The sequence below is a fragment of the Suillus clintonianus genome, assembly GCF_016758775.1.
Source record: "Suillus clintonianus strain FC179 chromosome Unknown DEU56scaffold_107, whole genome shotgun sequence".
In the NCBI taxonomy this organism is placed as follows: Eukaryota; Fungi; Basidiomycota; class Agaricomycetes; order Boletales; family Suillaceae; genus Suillus; species Suillus clintonianus.
In genome coordinates this window covers 20,246-39,353 of record NW_024539331.1, presented here as the reverse complement: position 1 = coordinate 39,353, position 19,108 = coordinate 20,246, and the positions used below count along the sequence as shown (strand labels likewise).

General features: G+C 48.8%; 8 protein-coding genes across 8 annotated transcripts; 5 read left to right on the top strand and 3 right to left on the bottom strand.

Annotated features, from left to right (window-relative positions):
* Positions 1-313: 313 nt before the first annotated feature.
* On the top strand, positions 314-1,271 carry DEU56DRAFT_873458 (uncharacterized protein; the record flags this gene model as incomplete). Its single annotated transcript, XM_041355860.1, has 5 exons — positions 314-600; positions 663-735; positions 794-834; positions 894-1,016; positions 1,070-1,271. The coding sequence occupies 5 exons, from the start codon at positions 314-316 to the stop codon at positions 1,269-1,271; spliced, it is 726 nt and encodes a 241-aa protein (XP_041203628.1).
* A 3,938-nt stretch (positions 1,272-5,209) lies between these two features.
* DEU56DRAFT_829443 (serine/threonine protein kinase, negative regulator of sexual conjugation and meiosis) lies at positions 5,210-6,991 on the top strand. Its single transcript, XM_041354483.1, has 4 exons — positions 5,210-5,254; positions 5,312-6,052; positions 6,103-6,824; positions 6,878-6,991. Exons 2-4 carry the CDS (start codon positions 5,467-5,469, stop codon positions 6,974-6,976), a joined length of 1,407 nt encoding a protein of 468 aa, XP_041203627.1. The 5' UTR covers positions 5,210-5,254; positions 5,312-5,466; the 3' UTR covers positions 6,977-6,991.
* A 528-nt stretch (positions 6,992-7,519) lies between these two features.
* DEU56DRAFT_893632 (uncharacterized protein) lies at positions 7,520-10,534 on the top strand. Its single transcript, XM_041356353.1, has 6 exons — positions 7,520-8,029; positions 8,084-8,292; positions 8,343-8,605; positions 8,660-8,981; positions 9,035-9,388; positions 9,447-10,534. Exons 1-6 carry the CDS (start codon positions 7,702-7,704, stop codon positions 10,107-10,109), a joined length of 2,139 nt encoding a protein of 712 aa, XP_041203626.1. The 5' UTR covers positions 7,520-7,701; the 3' UTR covers positions 10,110-10,534.
* DEU56DRAFT_829436 (uncharacterized protein) lies at positions 9,981-10,534 on the bottom strand. Its single transcript, XM_041354482.1, has 2 exons — positions 10,222-10,534; positions 9,981-10,159 (listed from the first exon to the last, which is right to left on the bottom strand). Exon 1 carries the CDS (start codon positions 10,472-10,474, stop codon positions 10,265-10,267), a length of 210 nt encoding a protein of 69 aa, XP_041203625.1. The 5' UTR covers positions 10,475-10,534; the 3' UTR covers positions 9,981-10,159; positions 10,222-10,264.
* Positions 10,305-14,066, bottom strand: DEU56DRAFT_48043 (CHAT domain-containing protein). The gene is made up of 3 exons (XM_041346428.1): positions 13,670-14,066; positions 13,525-13,622; positions 10,305-13,470 (listed from the first exon to the last, which is right to left on the bottom strand). The coding sequence occupies exons 1-3, from the start codon at positions 13,746-13,748 to the stop codon at positions 10,501-10,503; spliced, it is 3,147 nt and encodes a 1,048-aa protein (XP_041203624.1). The 5' UTR covers positions 13,749-14,066; the 3' UTR covers positions 10,305-10,500.
* A 579-nt stretch (positions 14,067-14,645) lies between these two features.
* On the bottom strand, positions 14,646-16,910 carry DEU56DRAFT_983807 (uncharacterized protein). The gene is made up of 6 exons (XM_041359970.1): positions 15,725-16,910; positions 15,640-15,672; positions 15,386-15,583; positions 15,139-15,333; positions 14,905-15,083; positions 14,646-14,851 (listed from the first exon to the last, which is right to left on the bottom strand). The coding sequence occupies exons 1-6, from the start codon at positions 16,709-16,711 to the stop codon at positions 14,737-14,739; spliced, it is 1,707 nt and encodes a 568-aa protein (XP_041203623.1). The 5' UTR covers positions 16,712-16,910; the 3' UTR covers positions 14,646-14,736.
* A 326-nt stretch (positions 16,911-17,236) lies between these two features.
* DEU56DRAFT_829403 (uncharacterized protein) lies at positions 17,237-17,802 on the top strand (the record flags this gene model as incomplete). The annotated part of the gene is made up of 3 exons (XM_041354481.1): positions 17,237-17,334; positions 17,374-17,497; positions 17,567-17,802. Coding segments are annotated over 3 exons (273 nt in total), but the record flags the coding sequence as incomplete, so codon positions are not given.
* An 813-nt stretch (positions 17,803-18,615) lies between these two features.
* DEU56DRAFT_829399 (uncharacterized protein) lies at positions 18,616-18,982 on the top strand. The gene is made up of 2 exons (XM_041354480.1): positions 18,616-18,708; positions 18,760-18,982. The coding sequence occupies exons 1-2, from the start codon at positions 18,677-18,679 to the stop codon at positions 18,893-18,895; spliced, it is 168 nt and encodes a 55-aa protein (XP_041203621.1). The 5' UTR covers positions 18,616-18,676; the 3' UTR covers positions 18,896-18,982.
* The last annotated feature ends 126 nt before the right edge of the window (positions 18,983-19,108 follow it).

The following is a 19,108-nucleotide window of genomic DNA, read 5'->3' as shown; positions in this document are numbered from 1 at the left end:
CGCTGAAATGAAAGGGATATGATTCCACGACGCGTCCATCACGTGTCTTAAAAATCAAGCACTTAGCACTGCGTATTTGCTCAGGTTCATATTTGAGAAATAGATTGCTAGGCTGAAACATGTCACGGTTGGAAGAGCCCTGGGCCATATGCATATTGATACTTATACAGTATGCGATGAGCTGGCCTGGAAGCAACTTGGTGATTTGGTGACGTGTGATATTTTGTAGTATTTGGCAGCATGCCAACGCCCGACGCGGCACACCTGTTGCCTCATTTCATCTACGCCCAAGACAAGTCAGCCAATACACACCATGTCAACAGCTCTAATTCTCGGCGCAACAGGCGCAACAGGAAAACACCTCCTTCGCGAGCTTCTCTCCCACGACGAATGGTCCAAAGTTGGCGAATATGGCAGACGCGTAACACCAGAAGCCGATCTTCCACAGAATAGGGGCAAACTCGAGCAGAAAACAATCGACTTTGAGGATTTGGAAGCAGCTGGGCTGAAGGATGGACGGTGGGATGTCGTGTTTGTCACACTAGGGACGACTCGTGCGCGGGCAGGGAGCGCTGAAATGTTTGAGAAGATCGACAGGGAGTGAGTTTCATTTATTGGCATACTCGATTCTGTCTCATAAGTATTTTGATTTTGTGGCGCAGGTATGTGGTGAACGCTTGCAAAGCTGCAAAGACGGATGATCCGACGCACCAACAACGTGTTGTGTATCTTTCGGTGGGTTCATTACCAAACATGTGCTGCATACGATGTGGATTGATACAAATAATATTAGTCGTCGGGTGCCAACCCTTCCTCTTCCTTCCTGTATCCGAGGTGCGCAGGCATTACGTGGCCCGCTCTTCCTCAATTCCTCCTAACGTTCTTTCCTTCAGATCAAAAGGTCTCACCGAACTAGGCATAGCACGCCTTGGGTACGAGGATACCATCGTCTTCCGCCCCGCTCTCCTCAAAGGAGCAGAACGCGCTGAAAAAAGGTTCGGAGAGACCATAGCTGGGTACGCTATCTTCCTCTTCGATTTTGCCCAAAAGTTGATTTGACCGATTCAAGCTACGTGACTGGCCTCGCATCGCATTTTACGTCTTCTGCGGAGATTCACGTTGCTGTTCTTGCGAAGGCAATTATGAAAGCGGGTATTCTGGGTTCTTCTGGTTTGCCTCCTACTGTGGGTGCTACTAAAGCGGGAGAGGAGGGGGCGTGGTTTACTTTGATAGGGAACAAAGCTGCGCTTGCTCTTGGGCAGGAGGCGTGATTCGTTATTGCGCATTGCGCATTGTGATACACCTAGGAGGTGCTTGTTCATTCCAGACTACAGACATTCAGGATTGAAATAATATAGTACGTCGAGATTGAATGTTGAATGACATTGACCGTGCTATTACCTTGAGACTACAAGCACTGGGCGCAGTGAACGGCAGTTGCGAGATAGCTCGTGCGAGAGCGGTCGGCATAACAAGTATTTTGTATATTCATGTTCAGCTCGAGTGATGGGAGGTCCGTTAAACATAGTCCGAGTTTTATTAACACTGAGTTAGTGAGCCAAAAAAAAACACGCCTCTGCATCAGCGCTTCCTGCCTTCCGAGAAGATTGTATAGTTGTTTCGCAATAAACGTGTCATTAAACCCGCTTCTGCAGCTTAGAACAACGAGGCTCACTAGGACTTTCCTCGGTCATGGAGGAAGAAGCCAAGGGAGAAACTCCATTCTGGGCAACAGATGGTGTTGATGGGAGTTTAGGAAGCAGCATGATCTGGATTTTTCGCCCGGAACGACGAGGCTGAAGGCGAGTATACTGCGTCATAGTTTCATAAGGGGGTGATGAGTGTTGAAAGAAACATAGTTACGAGTCGCGACCTGTGCGCCTCCAACTTCGAGCGTCCATTAAATAAAATTTAGAGCGCCGACCTCGGGCTTAATTTGGTAATTCTTTGATTTTCCGTGTTTCCCCAGTGACTCTCCGCAAGATCGTACGCGTTGTGTCTCTGCTCGAATCTCTATGATATCTCAAGCAAACCTCGTCCGCCCAATTACCTCAGAGAGTCACCAATAGGCAACTAAGGAACATCTAGGGAGGAAAAAGGCGACAACAGAAACAAAACGATCGAATCATGAGTTTTCCGCGACTGCAGAAAATCAGCATCAGCCATCACGCAAATATCCAGCTCCACCATCAATCTATTCGGAGGGCTCTGCAGCACATCTGCTACCCATAGCCTTGACGTAAGCATTCCCTAAATTAACCTTGATACTGAGCCCACCCAAGCCCGGTACATGACCACAGGTCACCGCATTATGATCAGATGATGTCCTGAAAAGATCATCAATGGCCACGCCGAAGTAGCATTGACTCAGGCGTTCCTACCAGTCTGTCTCTTCATCGTCTGATGTGCAAAGGTCAGCGTGACCTTTGCACATTTACCATCATGATGCATATGGTCTGTTTTCTGTCACTATACGGCTCGGACATAATGAAGTTCTGCGGTTGGTCTATGTTAATAGATAGTTAACGTTTCGTAATTACTGGTGCGAACTGATGCAGAGCTTCTCACACTACTATCTCCTTTCTACTCCCTGTGATCATCTAATATTGTGATTCGAGAAACAGCCTGATCACTATAAAAGTGCTGGATGGTGGTGTGTCTGCACGAGCTCCATACGCCCCATCCCGATATGACCTATATCGTCTCAAATGACCCCACTTTCTGGCCAGTCATCAGTCATGCTCGTTTTTCCAGTTATTTTGTAGGTTCGTAGAGATCAAGTGGCACGGCGATGTTGACTTCTCGCTATCATTGACTGTGTTTTTTCAGTTGCATCTGCTGTTGTGGTGGTATATGATTGGGGTGAGCGAGATAATACTTCCCCCATGGATCATTGATATGTATACGGTATTCAAGCATCAACATTCGCACAAGAGGTATGTAGGTTTATGTCATGACCTGCGCAGCCATCTCACATCTGACTACGAATGCTCTTACAGTTCGAACTCATCTGGGTGAGGAAAGTCCTATATCAGAAGCAAACAGGATAATGTATTTGACTCGGGGCAGAGGCAACGCTGGTCCTTCATGACCGTGCTTTATGTTTGCGTATGTTATATAATGAGCGCAGTTGACATCTTGTGCTGACTTCAACATATGCTAGGTCCGCTACATTGGAATACTGTTTTATTTGTATGTTTGCAAGGATACGTCTAACTGAACTGTACTGATAAATCATGTCTCATAATCAGCATCTACATACGATGTACGTATCCCCAAATACACTCTGTTCATTTCTTCTGACTGGCAGTATGTAGGGTCTCTCCTAGTCCCGTTAACAGACACAGTGGGTATTCGGCACCGACTCCTGACATTCCCATTCCCATTCAACCACTAACTGCATTCCTACACAGGGGTGAGTGACAATCTGAAAAGTTTGATGTTTATATAATATGATGACCGCGACAGCTGTAAGTTCATTCGAAGCATTGAGTCCATTAATGCACATCTGACACTGAATTTTTCAGGCTACGTCCTTTATTCCATAGTCACATGGATGCCTGTCGTCGTCAATGCCATGCTGGGCGGTGAGCTCACCTGCCGTACCTCACTGATACTGACTTGATTGATATATCATGCAAGTCATCATGATGACTCGGATACACGCCATGTATGGGCGATCCAGCAAGATGCTCATCTTTCTCGCCGTACTCTTGCTGGTTTCCACGATCGCCACCACAGTTTTGATCGTAATTTCGAACCTGGATTACTCAGGGGGTAAGCTTTAATTATTGATAACAGTCTTGAGCACACGAGACTCATGGAGGAATATCAGGGGAGGGCGTGTTTTCTGGTTACCATACCTGTGTTGTCATACTTGACACAGATGCGTTGTCTCTGAATGACGATATGAGCATTCCCACCGCAATATGGGAGATTCTCGTCTTTTTTCTTGCAGGCTGGATTGTTATAAAACACATCCGTGAACTGCGACAATTGCGGAGAGGATCGACCATCGGGGACTGTTTCACGGTGTTGATGCAAAGTCATGCATTGTACTTTCTAGCGTGAGCTCGGTAATTTGGATGTTGCTATCTTGTTTCGCTGAATCCGCATGTGCTAGCTTTGTGGTCATGGCTTGCTTGAATCTCGGCTCACTGTCTCCAAATCTCATGGTGCGCTGACCTGCGACTGGCATCTGCATCTGACCAGTCCTGATCATGTCTACAGTACTCAACTACATTGGGAGCTACTGTTTATAGCGGCGTTCTCGAGATTTCCCAAGTGTTCCAGATGTGTGTACTGGGACCACGTCTGATCCTCGGCGTTCGGGAATATAATTCTAAGCTCGTGACCAGGTCAGACGAGGGGACACATATGGCGTCCATTTCTTTCCGGGCTGGTGGAGATGCGTTGACTGGCGGAGATGTGTAGAACCGAGGAGTATTTATATAATTGATTTGAGATTCGTTGTGGTGTTTTAGGATTGGTGATTTGGAGGATATAGTAGGAACTTCTTCCCGGTATTTATTTGGTGTTCCAGAGAATAAAATTACATCTGGGGCAATGTCATATTACATCACTACTGGAACCAACCCTATGCATGCACTCCAGGAGCCTACCGACGTCTTGCAATCGAACAAATGCGGATTAATTTGCCTCAGCTTCCTCGCTTCTGCATGCTCGTCGAGCGTGGTTAGGCACACTGCTTTGCCGTATGTGTATATCGCTTTCGACCACTGGGCGTACCGCGTTCAACGAGGTGAAGCCGAGGAACACCAACACAAAGCAAAGGCACACAAGGCGAAGCGGTACACCAAGATGACAGCCAGAGATTGATGCACGGAAGTACAAGAAATATTAGGGGAATATGAACACGAAAGAGGGAAACAAAAAGTCACAGTAGCCTCGCCCCCGAGTTTATCCCACCACGATCTACTTTCCCCGACGCTGCAACATCAGTATCGTGCATATATTCAGATCCACGCCTGCCCTGTATCACCCCGCACTCCTCCCTCACCATAGAACGTCCACTAGAAACCAAACCCCACACAGCACAAAACCAGCGAACCACACAGAGAACAGAAACCCACCCCAAACAAGCAACTGCGCTCTCACACCACGAATATGGTGTAAAACCATGTGCTGCGTCTAAGCTTGTGCAGCGCGCGTGCTTAGTATGCGAGGGCTTTGCATGGTTTGGAACGGACGAAGCGAGACGGCCGAGGTCGAACAAGAAGAAGACGCCTGTTTTGTGAGTGACGAAGTCCAGCCTGGATTGAGATGACCTCATCATATCACGATGACTCAGCATGATGCTTAACATCGTCCCCTTTTTTCCCCTAAACCCAACTCAGCCTGATACCAACTCATCAACCAAGTACTCTCGCCCCTCAGATTTAACATTTAACCTCACGTCTCGTTTGAAACTGCCTCCTTTCAAACCAACCAACCTGATCAGCAACCATGAATTGTCAATTGGAAACACTCCCAATTCCAAATTTGTCTGGTTGGTGGGTCGGCCGCGGTCGTTTCAAGCTGGTCGAGTTGATTGGCTACGGCTCCTCCGGAACCGTCTATCGCGCTCTCGACACTCAGTCAGACCCATGGAATCCTGTATACTATGCCATCAAGTGCTTGCGAAACAAAGAGCTCTGCCGAGATGGTCTCATGTGGCAGAAACGAGAAATAGCATGCCACTCCGTGGTATCTAGATCATCGTCGCCGAATATCTGCAAACTTCACCAAATCATCGAGGAAGGACTATACATGTACTGCGTACTCGACTACTGCCCTGGTGGGGACCTCTTTACCGCCATTCGGTCGCGAACGTACGAGGGCAATGTCCCGCTCATCAAGAAAGCCTTCATCGAGCTTCTCGATGGCGTATTTGCCTGTCATACCGCCGGCGTATATCACCGCGACTTGAAACCAGAGAACATTCTCTGTGCTGAGTCTGGGTCGGGCATCCGTATTGCAGATTTTGGGCTGGCGACAACAAAACTTGTCAATAGGGAATTCAACGTAGGCAGTCGGGATTTCATGAGTCCTGGTATGTCGTAAATCGCATGAGGTCGCTATCTGACAATTCTATTTTTTCAGAATGTCATTATGAGATGGGCAGCCCTCATTACTCGCCGCTTCACTCTGACATTTGGTCGTTGGGAGTTATTCTTGTAACCATGGTCTCAGGTCGCTCTCCTTGGGGCCCTGCAATACTTTCGGATCCAAACTTCCGGAAATATACCGAAAACCCTGACTTCCTTCTCGATGTCCTACCAATTTCGAGGTCTTTCAACGAAATCCTCAAGCAAATATTCCACCTACGAGAATCTGCACGAATCAGTCTTCCGAGGCTCAGAGAAGAAATTCTAAGGCTTGACACCTTCTACCCCAGCGAAGCCGAGCTCAACAACGACTCAGAGAACGCACGAGAAGCCATTCACAATTACGCAAGGCGCGTCGCACTGTTGACTAATCAGATTTTCCATATGCCTGGCTATCAAGTTAATGACTGGCCATTCGGCCCTTTCGGAGCCCCCCAGCCTCAGTGTGCTTACCGCGGTTCCGCGCCAGCAGTTCAACAGCCTATCAACGCTGCGGGAATTGACAGGACGCCCTCACATCTTTGCATTTACGATGACGGTCGACCTTGTTCACGGGCTCGCCTATCGCGCTGCTCTTCTTCTGGGGACGAAGGACCCATTACTCCAGAAACTCGCCCCTATGAGCCTATGATAGACCCGTCCGACATGCCTGGCCAGAAAGGGGCTGTGTACCATTCTCTACCTCCTCCCTCATATCATCCAAGCTGTCTTTGCGAAGTGCGATTTATTTTTCTTAGAAGCACAAAACTTGCTGACCAGATTTTTACCAGATTTGCCTGCCATCATTATCCCCGAAAATTGGAACGAATTTTTTCGTTACGAAGATTATGGACACTGGAGGAGTTGTGCAGGCTGTCTCGACGTTCTAAGCCTTATAGTGGGAGCACTTTAATTTTAACAATTATCGCATTCGTTGAGGTAGCAGCTGCCTTGAATACACTTCACTCGTCTTTTTATCCAAACGCGAGCTGGAATTTTTGCCTCGAAAAAATGCATGTTCAACTGATCTATCCCCATGAGATAGTCTTATAGTATCTCGAGCCTGGAGGTGATCACTCGCATAAGTGGGGACCACTACTACTTCATGAGAGCAACGTATTCCGCTCGCTGCTCATCTGTCGTTCCTCCGATGTCAAAAATCAAGCTCTTAAGGGGACAGTTTGACCGTGCCAACAGGGCTTTCAACTGCTTGTGAGGCCACGATTGTCGTCCACCGCGGGCTACAAGCACGTGTAATTGGGGAGTGACAGTACATCGCACCTCTTGCTCAGTAAGTACTTGACGGTGCTGCCTATATAGCTATCACCATGCCTACGACGATATTGGTTTTTTCCCAATATAACCATGAGCCCCTATACATTGCACCTCTCACAACCAGACTCAGAAATTCATAGTCACTAAACTTTGGATTTGACCGGCGTCGCGAATCATAAACGCATCTTTTTGGGCGCTTACTCAGCTACGTCCTTCCCTAAATACTATATTGTCTTGCCCTGCAGTTCTCCAGCCACGTAGTCATCGTTCCTTACCTGTCGCAAATCTAAAGATATCTCTACATCTAGTTGACTTGTCGCGTCTCCCGTTGAGTCTGGCCATGGTCCACAATTTTTTCGTCGTCCTCAAAACCGATTTGCACTATGTTACAACTTCCGATAACGCTCGGATCCGCGATATCTTCGACAACCTCGAATCCAAATCGATTGTAGCACGTCGTGTTTTGCGTGGAATCTTATATCATCAATGCGACTACTACAAGCTCAAAAACCCCGTGCTTGTTCCTGATCGCGTAGTCCCTGCCGACATCGTCCCAGAGTGCCTGGATAAGAGCAATTGGCACAAGGTGACCCCTCTGCATCGCGTGCGGAGTCTGGCACAATCCATATCAAATGATTATGTCTACATCGTGATCATACCTGATGAGGGCGAGTCACGTCAGCGTATCCGTTGATCATCGATTAGCTCACGCATTCCCTCAGGTGCAGCAGAGAGAATTATCGCAGCTCTCAATAGAGATCATAAAGAGATATTCAGCCGCTTGCAGATCAGGGTATCCAGGCTGCAAAGATGGACGATGGACGATGTCACCCATAACATGGCGGGTGGCAGGTTGTACCTTCCCGACAACAAACGTCCAGTCGAACTCTCTGAAATAGAGGCATCATTGACACAACGCCGTACCTACAACGTGAGCACTTCTTTTGCTGCATCTACAGCCCTTCGCTAATTCTTCCCAAGGTCCCGAGCGCCCCAGAGAGCGGGGATTATCAGAGTGCTTGCGAATACCCTGAACATTTTCACAACATCTTTGAGTCGACTCTGAACCAATCGGGCACTGTGACCGACCGGGAATTCGTAGCCTTTTTTAATGTCCTTCGGTGCTTTCACAAGGACTCGAAACACCTTAGCACCGACTCATCCTCCGCCCTCAAGACTAGCAACTTCATGGTGTATTTTATAGGTCCACCTTTCTTTTCCAGTCGCAGTTTCGATTTGAAGGAGTAAGTGGGTTCACCTCATATCATAGTTCAACTGATTATAATGAAATGTTTCAGGAAGACGCCCTTGAACTTCCCTATATTTATTGGTACTGACGATCAGCCCAATTCATGGTGCCAGTTTCACCCGAGTAGTGATTTGATGGTTTCATCACCCTTGTTTGGTTTCCCGTTCCCCGTCTGCGAAGTGGTTTCACAGAAAAAAGAGGAAGACCGATGCCGTATGCTGCTTCAAGCCATTACTATCGTGCGGGCGGGGCAGTACTTGATGGCGGACGGTGCACCGAAACCGTTTTTCGTTGTCGCAATTTACCTCCGTGCAAATTTGACTGCGGAAAGATACGTGGTCACCCACACTACACCGACGGAAGACCAAGAGGTGTGTCTTGTTGTTTCGTCGTCCCGTTTATATTTTGCTCATGGAACGGTCAGGACCGCCAGGTATCCATTGCCCAGAAAGATTTTGACCTTACCACTGCAGATGGTGCAGTCACATTTCTTCGTGAGATGTACAACCTCGCCGCGATGCTTGAGGAATTGGCCAAGCATCTTGACAAACGCAAACAGGATAGCCTTGTTAAAGTCGACCAGGATGCTGCCAGCCTGAGGATGATTTCCCTCGCATCTAAGGTTAAGAAGGACAAGACGGGCGGCTCGACATTGGCCTCAACAGTTGAGGATGATACTGATGAGGAGCCTCGAGATGATCTCGGCGTCTTTGGTACGGACGATATCAAAGCTATTCTGAAGAAGATGAATTACAAGATCGACTTCATCCCTTATATGGTACACGTCATCATAACGTTTGGGAATGTGATACTGACGCTTTGCAAACTGCTTGTAGTATCCACTGATAGCTGCTGTGTCGAACAGAACTGACGAGTCCGAGGAAGGATACCTGAAGTTCGTGGAAGAAGGGGGGCAGGAAATTGAAATCTTGCGATACCTCACAGGATTCGATTCCCCTGCAAATCATACCATCTCTGGAGTACAAATCTGGCCTGTACGCGGCGGCGACGTCATATCGATGCCGGTTTCTGGCGCTCATCTTACGTCGCTAACCAACCCCAGTGCACACCTGTGGTCTGTGGCTAAACAGCTGTTCGAAGCGGTCGACTTCATGCACCAACACGGCGTGGCGCACATGGATCTGAAGCCGAAAAACATCTTGATCCCTGTCGACGGCGGCCGTCTGACTGTCATCGACTTCAACAGGTCCTTGCGAGTCAAGGGTGTCGAACATAAGTTTCGTGGCACCGCGGGCACTCCTGAATATATCGCCCCTGAGGTAGCCGCTGGTAAAGGCAACTTCAGTGCGATCCGGGCGGACTTGTGGTCCTGTGGAAAGACATTAGAGGAGCTGTGCAACAAGTGTCGCCCATCCACGGATCGCGATACCCTCCTCGAAATTTCGTCGCAACTTATGGATGAAGACCCGAAAAAGCGACCGATGATGACAGAGGTATTGGACAGGCTAACCCGTTGTACCGTTGGTATTTCCACCTGACCAGGTTCTTCAAGGTAACGTGAATCTGGACTCTTCCTCTGTTACCTGTCGTGAGTAGTTTCTGTTGCTCCACAGGAAGTAAAGGCGTGAATTCAACTTCAAACTCCTTTAGAGAGTGGTTAAAGATTGGATTTACCGGAGTTGCCAGGTGGTACTTACACGGTGTCGTTGAGCAACGAATTGTTTTTTTTAAATCTAGAGTGAACAAAACATTGCGAAAGCGAAAACAAGACAACAGTGGAGCACAAGAGCATGTGCGTACAGACATAACAGGGTGATTCGGTAATTTTTACAACTTGGAGCTTAAGTATAGCAACGTAAACGAAAGAGAATGCGATAGTATGCAGAACCCATGAACTCGGCATACGGGATGAAGACAATACAGCAGGACCTACACACCAATATGAATGAAAACAATTCTCTGCTCGAGCGGCACTTTCTTCATCACGGCGTACTTAGCATGGTTGAGTGCCCGCGCCGCCTTCGTACAGTCCATAGCACCCCCATCCTTCAAACCCTCAAACAAAGTCTTGTAGAAAGCTTCGACAACGTGTTTTACGACAGCGTCATCGACCTCCCACAGCGTGCCAACGACGCTCTTGAACCCTGAAAATTGGATACCAGCTGCGAGATGGATAACTTCGTCGGGCATCTTATTATCGCCGGCAGCAGTGTGACACGCCGACAAGAATGCGAATTCGGCGTGCGGAATGTCTTTTTCCATGATGTCAAGCAACGTGAGAGGCTCGTCTCTCATGACGAAATGGGAATTGTAAGGCTGGTCGTGGTCTTGCTTGCCATGACATGCAAGGTGCACCCATGAGTTCTGTTCCAAAGCTTCGAGTGCACCTGCTCGTGTGGCTGCTTCGCCTGAAATAGTGATACGGTTGACCGCCGCTGGGACGAGCTTCCGGACGAGCTCGAGCTCGCTGTCAACAGCCAAGAGTTCCTTACCTTTCCCTGAACCAGGTTGACCCTGTCCAATCGCCACGAAGGACGGACTCCCACATGACTTCATCATCTGTCTAGATCTGATCAGAGCCGAAAGTGTAGGCGTGTAAGAGCAGATGTAGAGATCTTCCAAGCATGGCTCCCTCCCAGAGCGATCTGCCTTCGTTTTAAAGGGGTGAGCTGCGTGGAGAGGAATAGCTGTGAAAGCTGCAGTTGGACATAGCCATATACGAGACCGGTGCTTTAATTCGAGAACGTTCTCGAGTACGTTGACGATAGGTAGCATGATATCGTTCCATACTGCCCGCAAGAGCACTATTAGGTCAGTCCTTGACTCTGTCAGGCCCATTCGAGATGCTTGCGGTATTGCCCAGGCAAAGCGACCTTTGAGATTCTCCAGATCTGCGAGAGTGATCGACGGCAAGGGAACGTGATGGGGCTCCCCTGACGTTGGGACAATGATGGCGCTGCATGAGTATTGACTCGCAATGAGGATGATGACTGGGCCATGACGTGCTGCAACTTGCAACTCTGTATACGATGGCGGGAGCAGGAATCGCGAGAAAGGTGGAATATTACGGATTTGAGCTACCACAGCGTCCCACTGCTTCGTCAGTTTCCTGTACTTTATTGCTGCGCGATCAGCAGCAGCTCGGTCTGTACTGATTACGGAACCTTGAGCGTCGGAAAGACGCTGGTTGAGCTCTGAGAACTTGTGAGCTAGGTTGGAATTTGTGGCCTCGAGGTCCTGAAGTGGACTCCTCAGGCGAGAGGCCAACGACCATTGCTGGCCACGACCCTGCTCCACGAGTTCAACAGCTCGTTGCAAATCGTTGGAACGAACAGCACAAGATGCTGCATCTACTGGCAGTGACTGCGCACCGCGGAAAGCGGTTGCAGCTTCGCGCCGTGAGATGATCGACGATCGCGTCATCACATGGTTGTCGAACAACTCCAAGCACATTTGATATGCCTCGAGGGCAGATTCATGTTGATAGACTTCTGCTTGGCAAGCCCAGTCTATAGCCTCTTTGATGCGTGATGGAAATCCTTGAGTAGGGTGTCCTGACGCCAGTCTGAAGTTCTCCACTGCAAGTGACAAATCGACAGGATTGTTGTGCACTCGGTAACGAGACATATAGGCCACCTGCAGCCACATATAGCTGAAAAATCTTCTTGGGTGCAATGAAGGCAATGCCAACAATGATTCTTCACAGAGATCAATCGCCTCCTTGATATCCTCATCCTTCCGAGTTCGCGTGAAACGAGAGCAGAGCGCCGAGCTCAAATTGTAAAGAGTTTTATGGCGCTTGGGATGATCATGCCCCTTTAGCCGAAGGCATTCACGATACAGATAAATGGCCTCGTTAAGATCCTCGGCAGATTCCTCGCTGACATGTGAATTCCCAGATCTGGCTTGAAGCGCGAGGGCAAGGTTGTTGAGCGTGGTGTCATAATATGGATTCCCAGATGGGCGCAACGTCAATGCCTCGCGAAGGAGGCTGATAGCTCGGGAGATGTCATCAATGTCACCTCGTTCGTTGAAACGGATGCGGAGGACGCCCCCTAGGTTTCCCAATGAGAAATCACGAAATTCGAGCCCAACCGGACACAGACGCAGTGCTTCTTCGTACAAAGTGATGGCCTCATCGAGGTCATTAAATTTGCCTTGGTGATCAAAGCGGGACCTGAGTGAGAATGCCAAGTTATTCAGGTAGGTATCACGGCTGGAATCTTCCTCGGGGCACAGAGAAACAGCTTCACGACGAAGTTGTATGCTCTCTTCTAGATCATCAATGCTGCCATGCTGGTCAAAGCGTGCCTTAACTGCTTGTGCAAGCTCATCGAGGGCGCAGGGACGGTGTTGATGGCCCGGAGGACAGAGTTCGAGCACGTTTCGTCGAAGGCGGATGCCTTCATTGGATGCATCAGTTGGAAGATTGTTGCATTGCTGGACCACATAATCAACCTCGCTGTCTACGCCGATGTTACGAAGGTAGGTGCCCTCTGGACAGAGGGGCAGTAGCTTGCAGCACAGCTGCGCCGATTCGTGGATGCAGACGACGGTGTCCTCCATGTCGTAGCACCAGTTCAATGCTAGAATCAGACAATATAGAGATAGTGTGTGATCGGGGTGACCCTGCGGACGCAATGCAAGGGCTTCGCGGAAGAGGGAAGTGATGGTATCAATGTCTTGAAGATCATTTCGAATATAACCTCGAAGGCGGGCCCACGCAAGGTGGGTGAGAGCTGCTGCTTGGTCAGGATGGCCGACCGGACACTGGTCCAGAACCAGCTGAAAATGCTCTACGCCATCGTTCAGGTGAGAGACCGTCCTGCTGGATATGTATTCGGCAAATCGTGCGTGGCCCGCATCTGTCTCTCGAGCAATCTCGCTGTCTACGAGGGACTACAGTCGGGATTCCATCAGCAAAAGCTAACAGCAGAGACCAGCGTCACTCACAACAAACAGTGCGCCGTCCTGATCGTCGCAGGCATGTACAACAGCAGTCTTTAACGTGAGGGAAGGGTGGACACCACGAACAGGTGGGAAGGACAGTTCTACGATGTATTAGTAGATGTGCATGAGTAAGGAGCGAATCACTCACCAAAAGGCTCATCACCATGATCAAGCAACTCATCTCGCGATGTTTCGAGTTTTCCGATGACTTCGCCATTGCCCAACATTCGATTGAGCTCATAGGACGCCCTGATTTCGATTGATAATGCACACGACGCCTGTGATGCTCTGTAAATCAAAGATCAGTTCTCGAATCACGCCCCGAAAGTTTTCTTGTATTTTACAGGGTCACAACATCACCCCACGCTACAGATTTGTCGGATGGTAAGACTTTGATGGCTGATTTCCAGCATCTCCTCGAGTCGACATCGATGGATATGTAAATGCCAGCGGGAATGCGGTCGAAAGGGATTTCAAGATTTTTTGCGCTGATAACTGTAGATAGAGCGTGAGGATGACAAAACGGATACGAAGGCGATACAGAGTGACCCACCTTCAAGTCTGATAGACTGGCTTTCTAAGCTACCGGACATGATGCAGTAAGACGATGAGGATTGAGGATGGGCTGAGTGGTGGGCGGGATGAGTGGTAGGACAAGACGCGGGTAGGAAAATGGAGACTGTGGAATGGAGTTCAGCCGGAAGGGTGAGGAGAAGAGGGTGAGGACTCAGACTGCACGTGTGTCCATACTGTCGAGGGCCGGTCGGCACCATAGACGCTCGTATGATTAGAATAAGCGTTAAGATGAAAAGATGACCGACTATAGGGTTAGCGGGAGAACCTGTGTTAATGAAGCAGGCAATTATTAATGTCAAAGTCAGCGAAAGTGACACGGCATGGTCACCGGGCCGTTGTGAGAACTCGGTCCTGTGATGTTTGCTACTCCTGGACTGAGGCGTACAACTCATTTAGCACACCGGGGTAGCAAGTAGAATCGAGAATATTTCGTAAGGCGTTATTGCAAACCGCTGAAAACGACGCGCACGGAAAAGCCGAAAAATTATATGTAGTGTGGGCTCGCAGCGTTCGAGATACTCCAAACTGTTAGTTTATCTCATGTCAATACACCCTCGTTCTACACAGAAAAGCAAGTAACATGGTGTCATAAAGTTACAGGTACAACGCGAGACTCAACAGATGAAATGTTTGACGGATTTACGAAGACTGCCCCTCTACGTGTTCATCAATTACTGCAAGGTGAGACGGTCCTGCCTCTGGCTGTGACTGACTAGTAGCCATTATATTCATTTCAATTTCTTCGTACTGGACCCTAAAAGACTCGCATCAGCGAAATAATTTAGTGAGCGAATAGGCGGATTATACCTGGGAGGAGACACAGCGACACGATTGAGAATGTCTTCCCCCTCCTCCTCTTCGTCGTCCTCAGGATCATCATCATACACTGGGCGTGGAACCTGCCTCTTCTCCTTTTTCTGGAACCAGCTTAGGCAAAATAAGAGAACAAACGGCCGATTTCCGTCGTCCACACCAACAGCGTCGCCCTAGCAAATGACGCGGTCATATCTCACGAACTTGACAGGATAGCAGAAAACAAACATAGGTAGCTTGTCCGAGTGGAACGTCGATGACTTTTGCCGGTTTCCGTTTCCGTTCACGAGCCTTTTGCTTCCCCTTTTTAGACGAGGACTGAATGGTATTGAAAAAGGCCCTGCCACCGGGCAACTTGAAGGAAGTTGATGGAGGGCTTTCTGCATAAAGGTGATTGGACGGTAAGGGCGACGTAGCAGGGAACTACAGCACGAATGTTGAGTCAACGGTAAACGAAGAAGAAATAGAGACAGACATCTAGAGGGCCGCGAGACTGGATATTATTCCGAACGGAAGGAATTGCATTCGTGCGAGAAGAGAAGGGAAGAAGTTTGCGGAGGCGAAGGAAAATGGTTTGCTGTGGGTCTATTGTGGGCGGAGGTCTCTGCACCATAGGTATGTCAGGTATTGGTAGTCTGCGGCGCACGGCAGGAGGACGACGAGTTGCATCAGACTACAATGGCGGTGATGAACAAGTGGTGTAATGAGAAAAAGAAACGAGATGCGCACATTCAGGAGATCATTCAAGGTTCGTGCACTGGTCTGTAAGGGAATATCAGCATACAGACAGTAGATGATCGCGGGGAATGCGTACACAGGCCTGAGCAAGGACTTCGGGTGGAGTGTTACAAATGTAGATGTTATCATCATAGCCAGTGAATGTCGTGTAAGCAAATTGGCACGAGTCGGGTGAGAGGACAAGGGTATCAGGATTTTGAACATCGAAGGAAGCGAGGAGTTGGCGGGACTCGAAGGCCCAGAGTTTGATGGTGTGGTCCCAAGAAGAGCTAGCGAGGAGAGTGCCGTCAAATGAAAGTGCTAGACCGTAAATGACGTTATTGTGTCCTTTGAAGGGAGTTCCGACAGTCTTCAGCGTCGACGCGTCAAACTCGTAGATTGTCCTGGAATAGTCGATTGTGAAGTTGAATGCGGCTAAGATGTTTTTGTTTTTGTTTGTCCAGAAAATTGGCGTAGATGTCATTAATAGTGGTCCTTTGATCGCTCTCCCTATGCTCACATCCAATTTCTGTGTTTCGACATCCCAGACCTCAAGCCACTGACCGAAATATGACTTGATTGCGAGCTTCTTTAAATCCGTTGAGAATCGAACTGCGCCCACCCAATCAACGCTCTTAAATGGACCGGCTACAAGTTCGCCGGTCTCCAAGTTCCATATCCGCGCTGTCTCATCCCCGGACCCGCTCGCCAGCAGCTTGCTGTCCGCCGATACATCAATGCAGGTGATCATATCTGAGTGGCCTTGGAGTGTTTTCACAATCCCCGTCTCAACCTCACAGGCTTTCAGCTCCGGACGAGCGTCACCTCCACCGCCAGTGACAACCCATCGACCATCCCTTGATACCGCCACTGCCTGTACCTCCTCCTCGCAAATTCCTCGCACTTTCTCAATCTCCTTACCCGCCTTCAGATCCCATCGCCGAGCGGTCTTGTCTCGAGATCCGCTGATCATTCGCTGGCCGTCCGGAAAATAGGATATAGATCCAACCCAATCTACGTGACCCTTCAAAGTCATTTTCAGAATCGATTTCGTGACGGCTGCCTTTGTTGACGTGGAAGCCATGCCTGCGTCTCCGGGAGTGAAACTGTTAAGTGGGGGAAAGGTGTTCTTTGGATGTGTTCGAAGGACTTAGTGGTGAGCTCTCGTGTGCTGTGGGCCCGATATTGGTCGTTTTGAATGTTACCAAGAGGCAAGCAATGATAGAGAGAAGGGTTCTAAAACGTGAGCACAGCTGTTGTCCTTATCCGCTATTTCTTAAATATCCTTGCTTTTGGCTCACAGCCTCTCACAGCCATGACCGAGGTTCCTGTGTTAGAGCGTCAATCTCGTTTTCTATTTCCCACCCGCCAGCGTTGCAACGTTGCTGGCCAAAAAACATCTCATATGCTGTAGTATTAGCCCCACTCTTATCATTGCGGTTTCGCTTCGGATGAGAGCGTACTCGACAATTGAATGTTCAGTTTTACGTGACTTCTCGCAGAGGCGAAGATAAGTACTCATCTTAGCCAATCGGGCGCAGGGTGACTCTGATACTATGGAATGGATAGAGGCCCTCTCGACGTTCGACCAGCACCTTACATATTCCTCAGAAAAGCGCGTCTTCGGATGCGTCTCCAAAGAGGAACTCGACGTTTGACAGATTCGGAGGCTAATACGGGAGGAAGGCTAATATGGTCTTGCTGCCAGTTCTCAAGGCAACTGCAGTGCACGCAAAACCTAACCAGAACCACACGTCCATCCCCATACATTACTCGCAAAAGATTCTTACACACCCACGTCAACATTAGCACAAGCAATGATTCCTACACAATGACACATTCGTCAATGCTCCTCACAGAATTCGTCGTGGTTCGAGAATGGCTTCATGAAACCGCCCCATGACTGCAACATCCAGGAATCACCACAGGATGCTGGAAGTTCGCGAAACATAGTATTGTGCAGGCTCTACGCACAGGCTCAGGAATCAGAGACGGTTTGGTGAAAGAGCTAGATCCTGATGCTATGAACAGAGGTGATGGTTGATCATTAGCAGCTGCTGACGGCCCCGTGAGCCAAATCACAGCCTGTCGAAGCACTGTCGGAAACGCGATCCTTTAAAGTGATATGAGAACAGCCTAACACAAGTCTATTCATTTGTTCGTGCTGGTAGATTGGATGAGGCAGACGAATTATGCAGAAAAGCACATCGGTCATGGAGAGCTGCGAGTATCCGTGGTTCGCTACTGTTTCGGCCCGCCCGCCTCAGTGGTTCGCTACTGGTAAGTCAAGCTCCACGTATCATCTGCGTATCTCTAATCTTCCAACAGTTAACGATAAACGAGATGACGCTGAGGATGCCAAAGGATGGCAGGGAAACCCATGAAAATTGTGTGCAAGAGCAGTCCTGAATGTGCGCCATTCAACCGTTTGTGTACCATCTTCTTAACGCGTCCTTCAAGCCCCACCTCCCCGATCCAGAGAGCATTCTCTATGCAGCTCTTGTGCCCTGCACGCAAACATTCAGCGTCCTGAAGTCTCCATGTCGGACATGGGAAGACCACCTATGGGCGCAGATCAGTATCCTATGTAAGGAGAAACAGTCTGCAGACATGATTAAACTAGATGGTGGCTTCTAGGATGGTGGCCTGGCAAAATACGTCGTCGCTACTATCTCAAGAGGAAGGTGCAGTTGAGGAAGAAGAGTGGGAAGCAACATCTACGTTGAAAACACTGGGTAGCATTCACGTGGAGGACAGGTAGGGTGTACATATACGTCTATTTCCCGTGTGCTGACAGTTAGTCAGTCCCACCGCAGACCACGCATTCTACGTCTCTCAGTTGGTGATCATCTATCATCCCCGATCGGACAAGTTCCTTGCTAGAAACCTTCGCAACTGGACGTGTAGGGGACTTATCGACCAGGCTTACGATGCAGTCGTAAAAGTACTCACTTCAGATTGAACGATTCCGGATGAGACAGGAGATTGTCGTTCCCGCAAGCTAACTTGGCAGATATACATCCCCGAGCTTATACTGCGGCTGCATGTCATGATCTACGCATCTCGAGAGCATATCCCAGAGTGAGTATAACTTCGGATGCAGTAACTGCAGGTCTAACACATCTTGTCCAGCAATTTAAAGCGCACATTGGAGCTTGCCAACATTATTTCTGATTCAAGGTACAAACTGTATGATGATTTCTTACATATTGATGGCCGGTCGTGGCTCGTCCCCTTCTATGTAGCAAGGATGATATGTAGGATGTAGGATGAAGCATGATCTCTCTGCATCATGTTTCATGCAAAGCGCCTTAGTAGCCGCAGAGAACGATATTATCAAAGAAAGAGTTACGCCCCAGCCCATCCCATAAAGCCCGCTGTAAACAGCCAGCTTATGTGTATGTTCGACAAAGCAATGTGTATTTATTCAACGGAACGATGCTTGCAGTACTAGTACACAATGCAAATACAAAAGTATCGT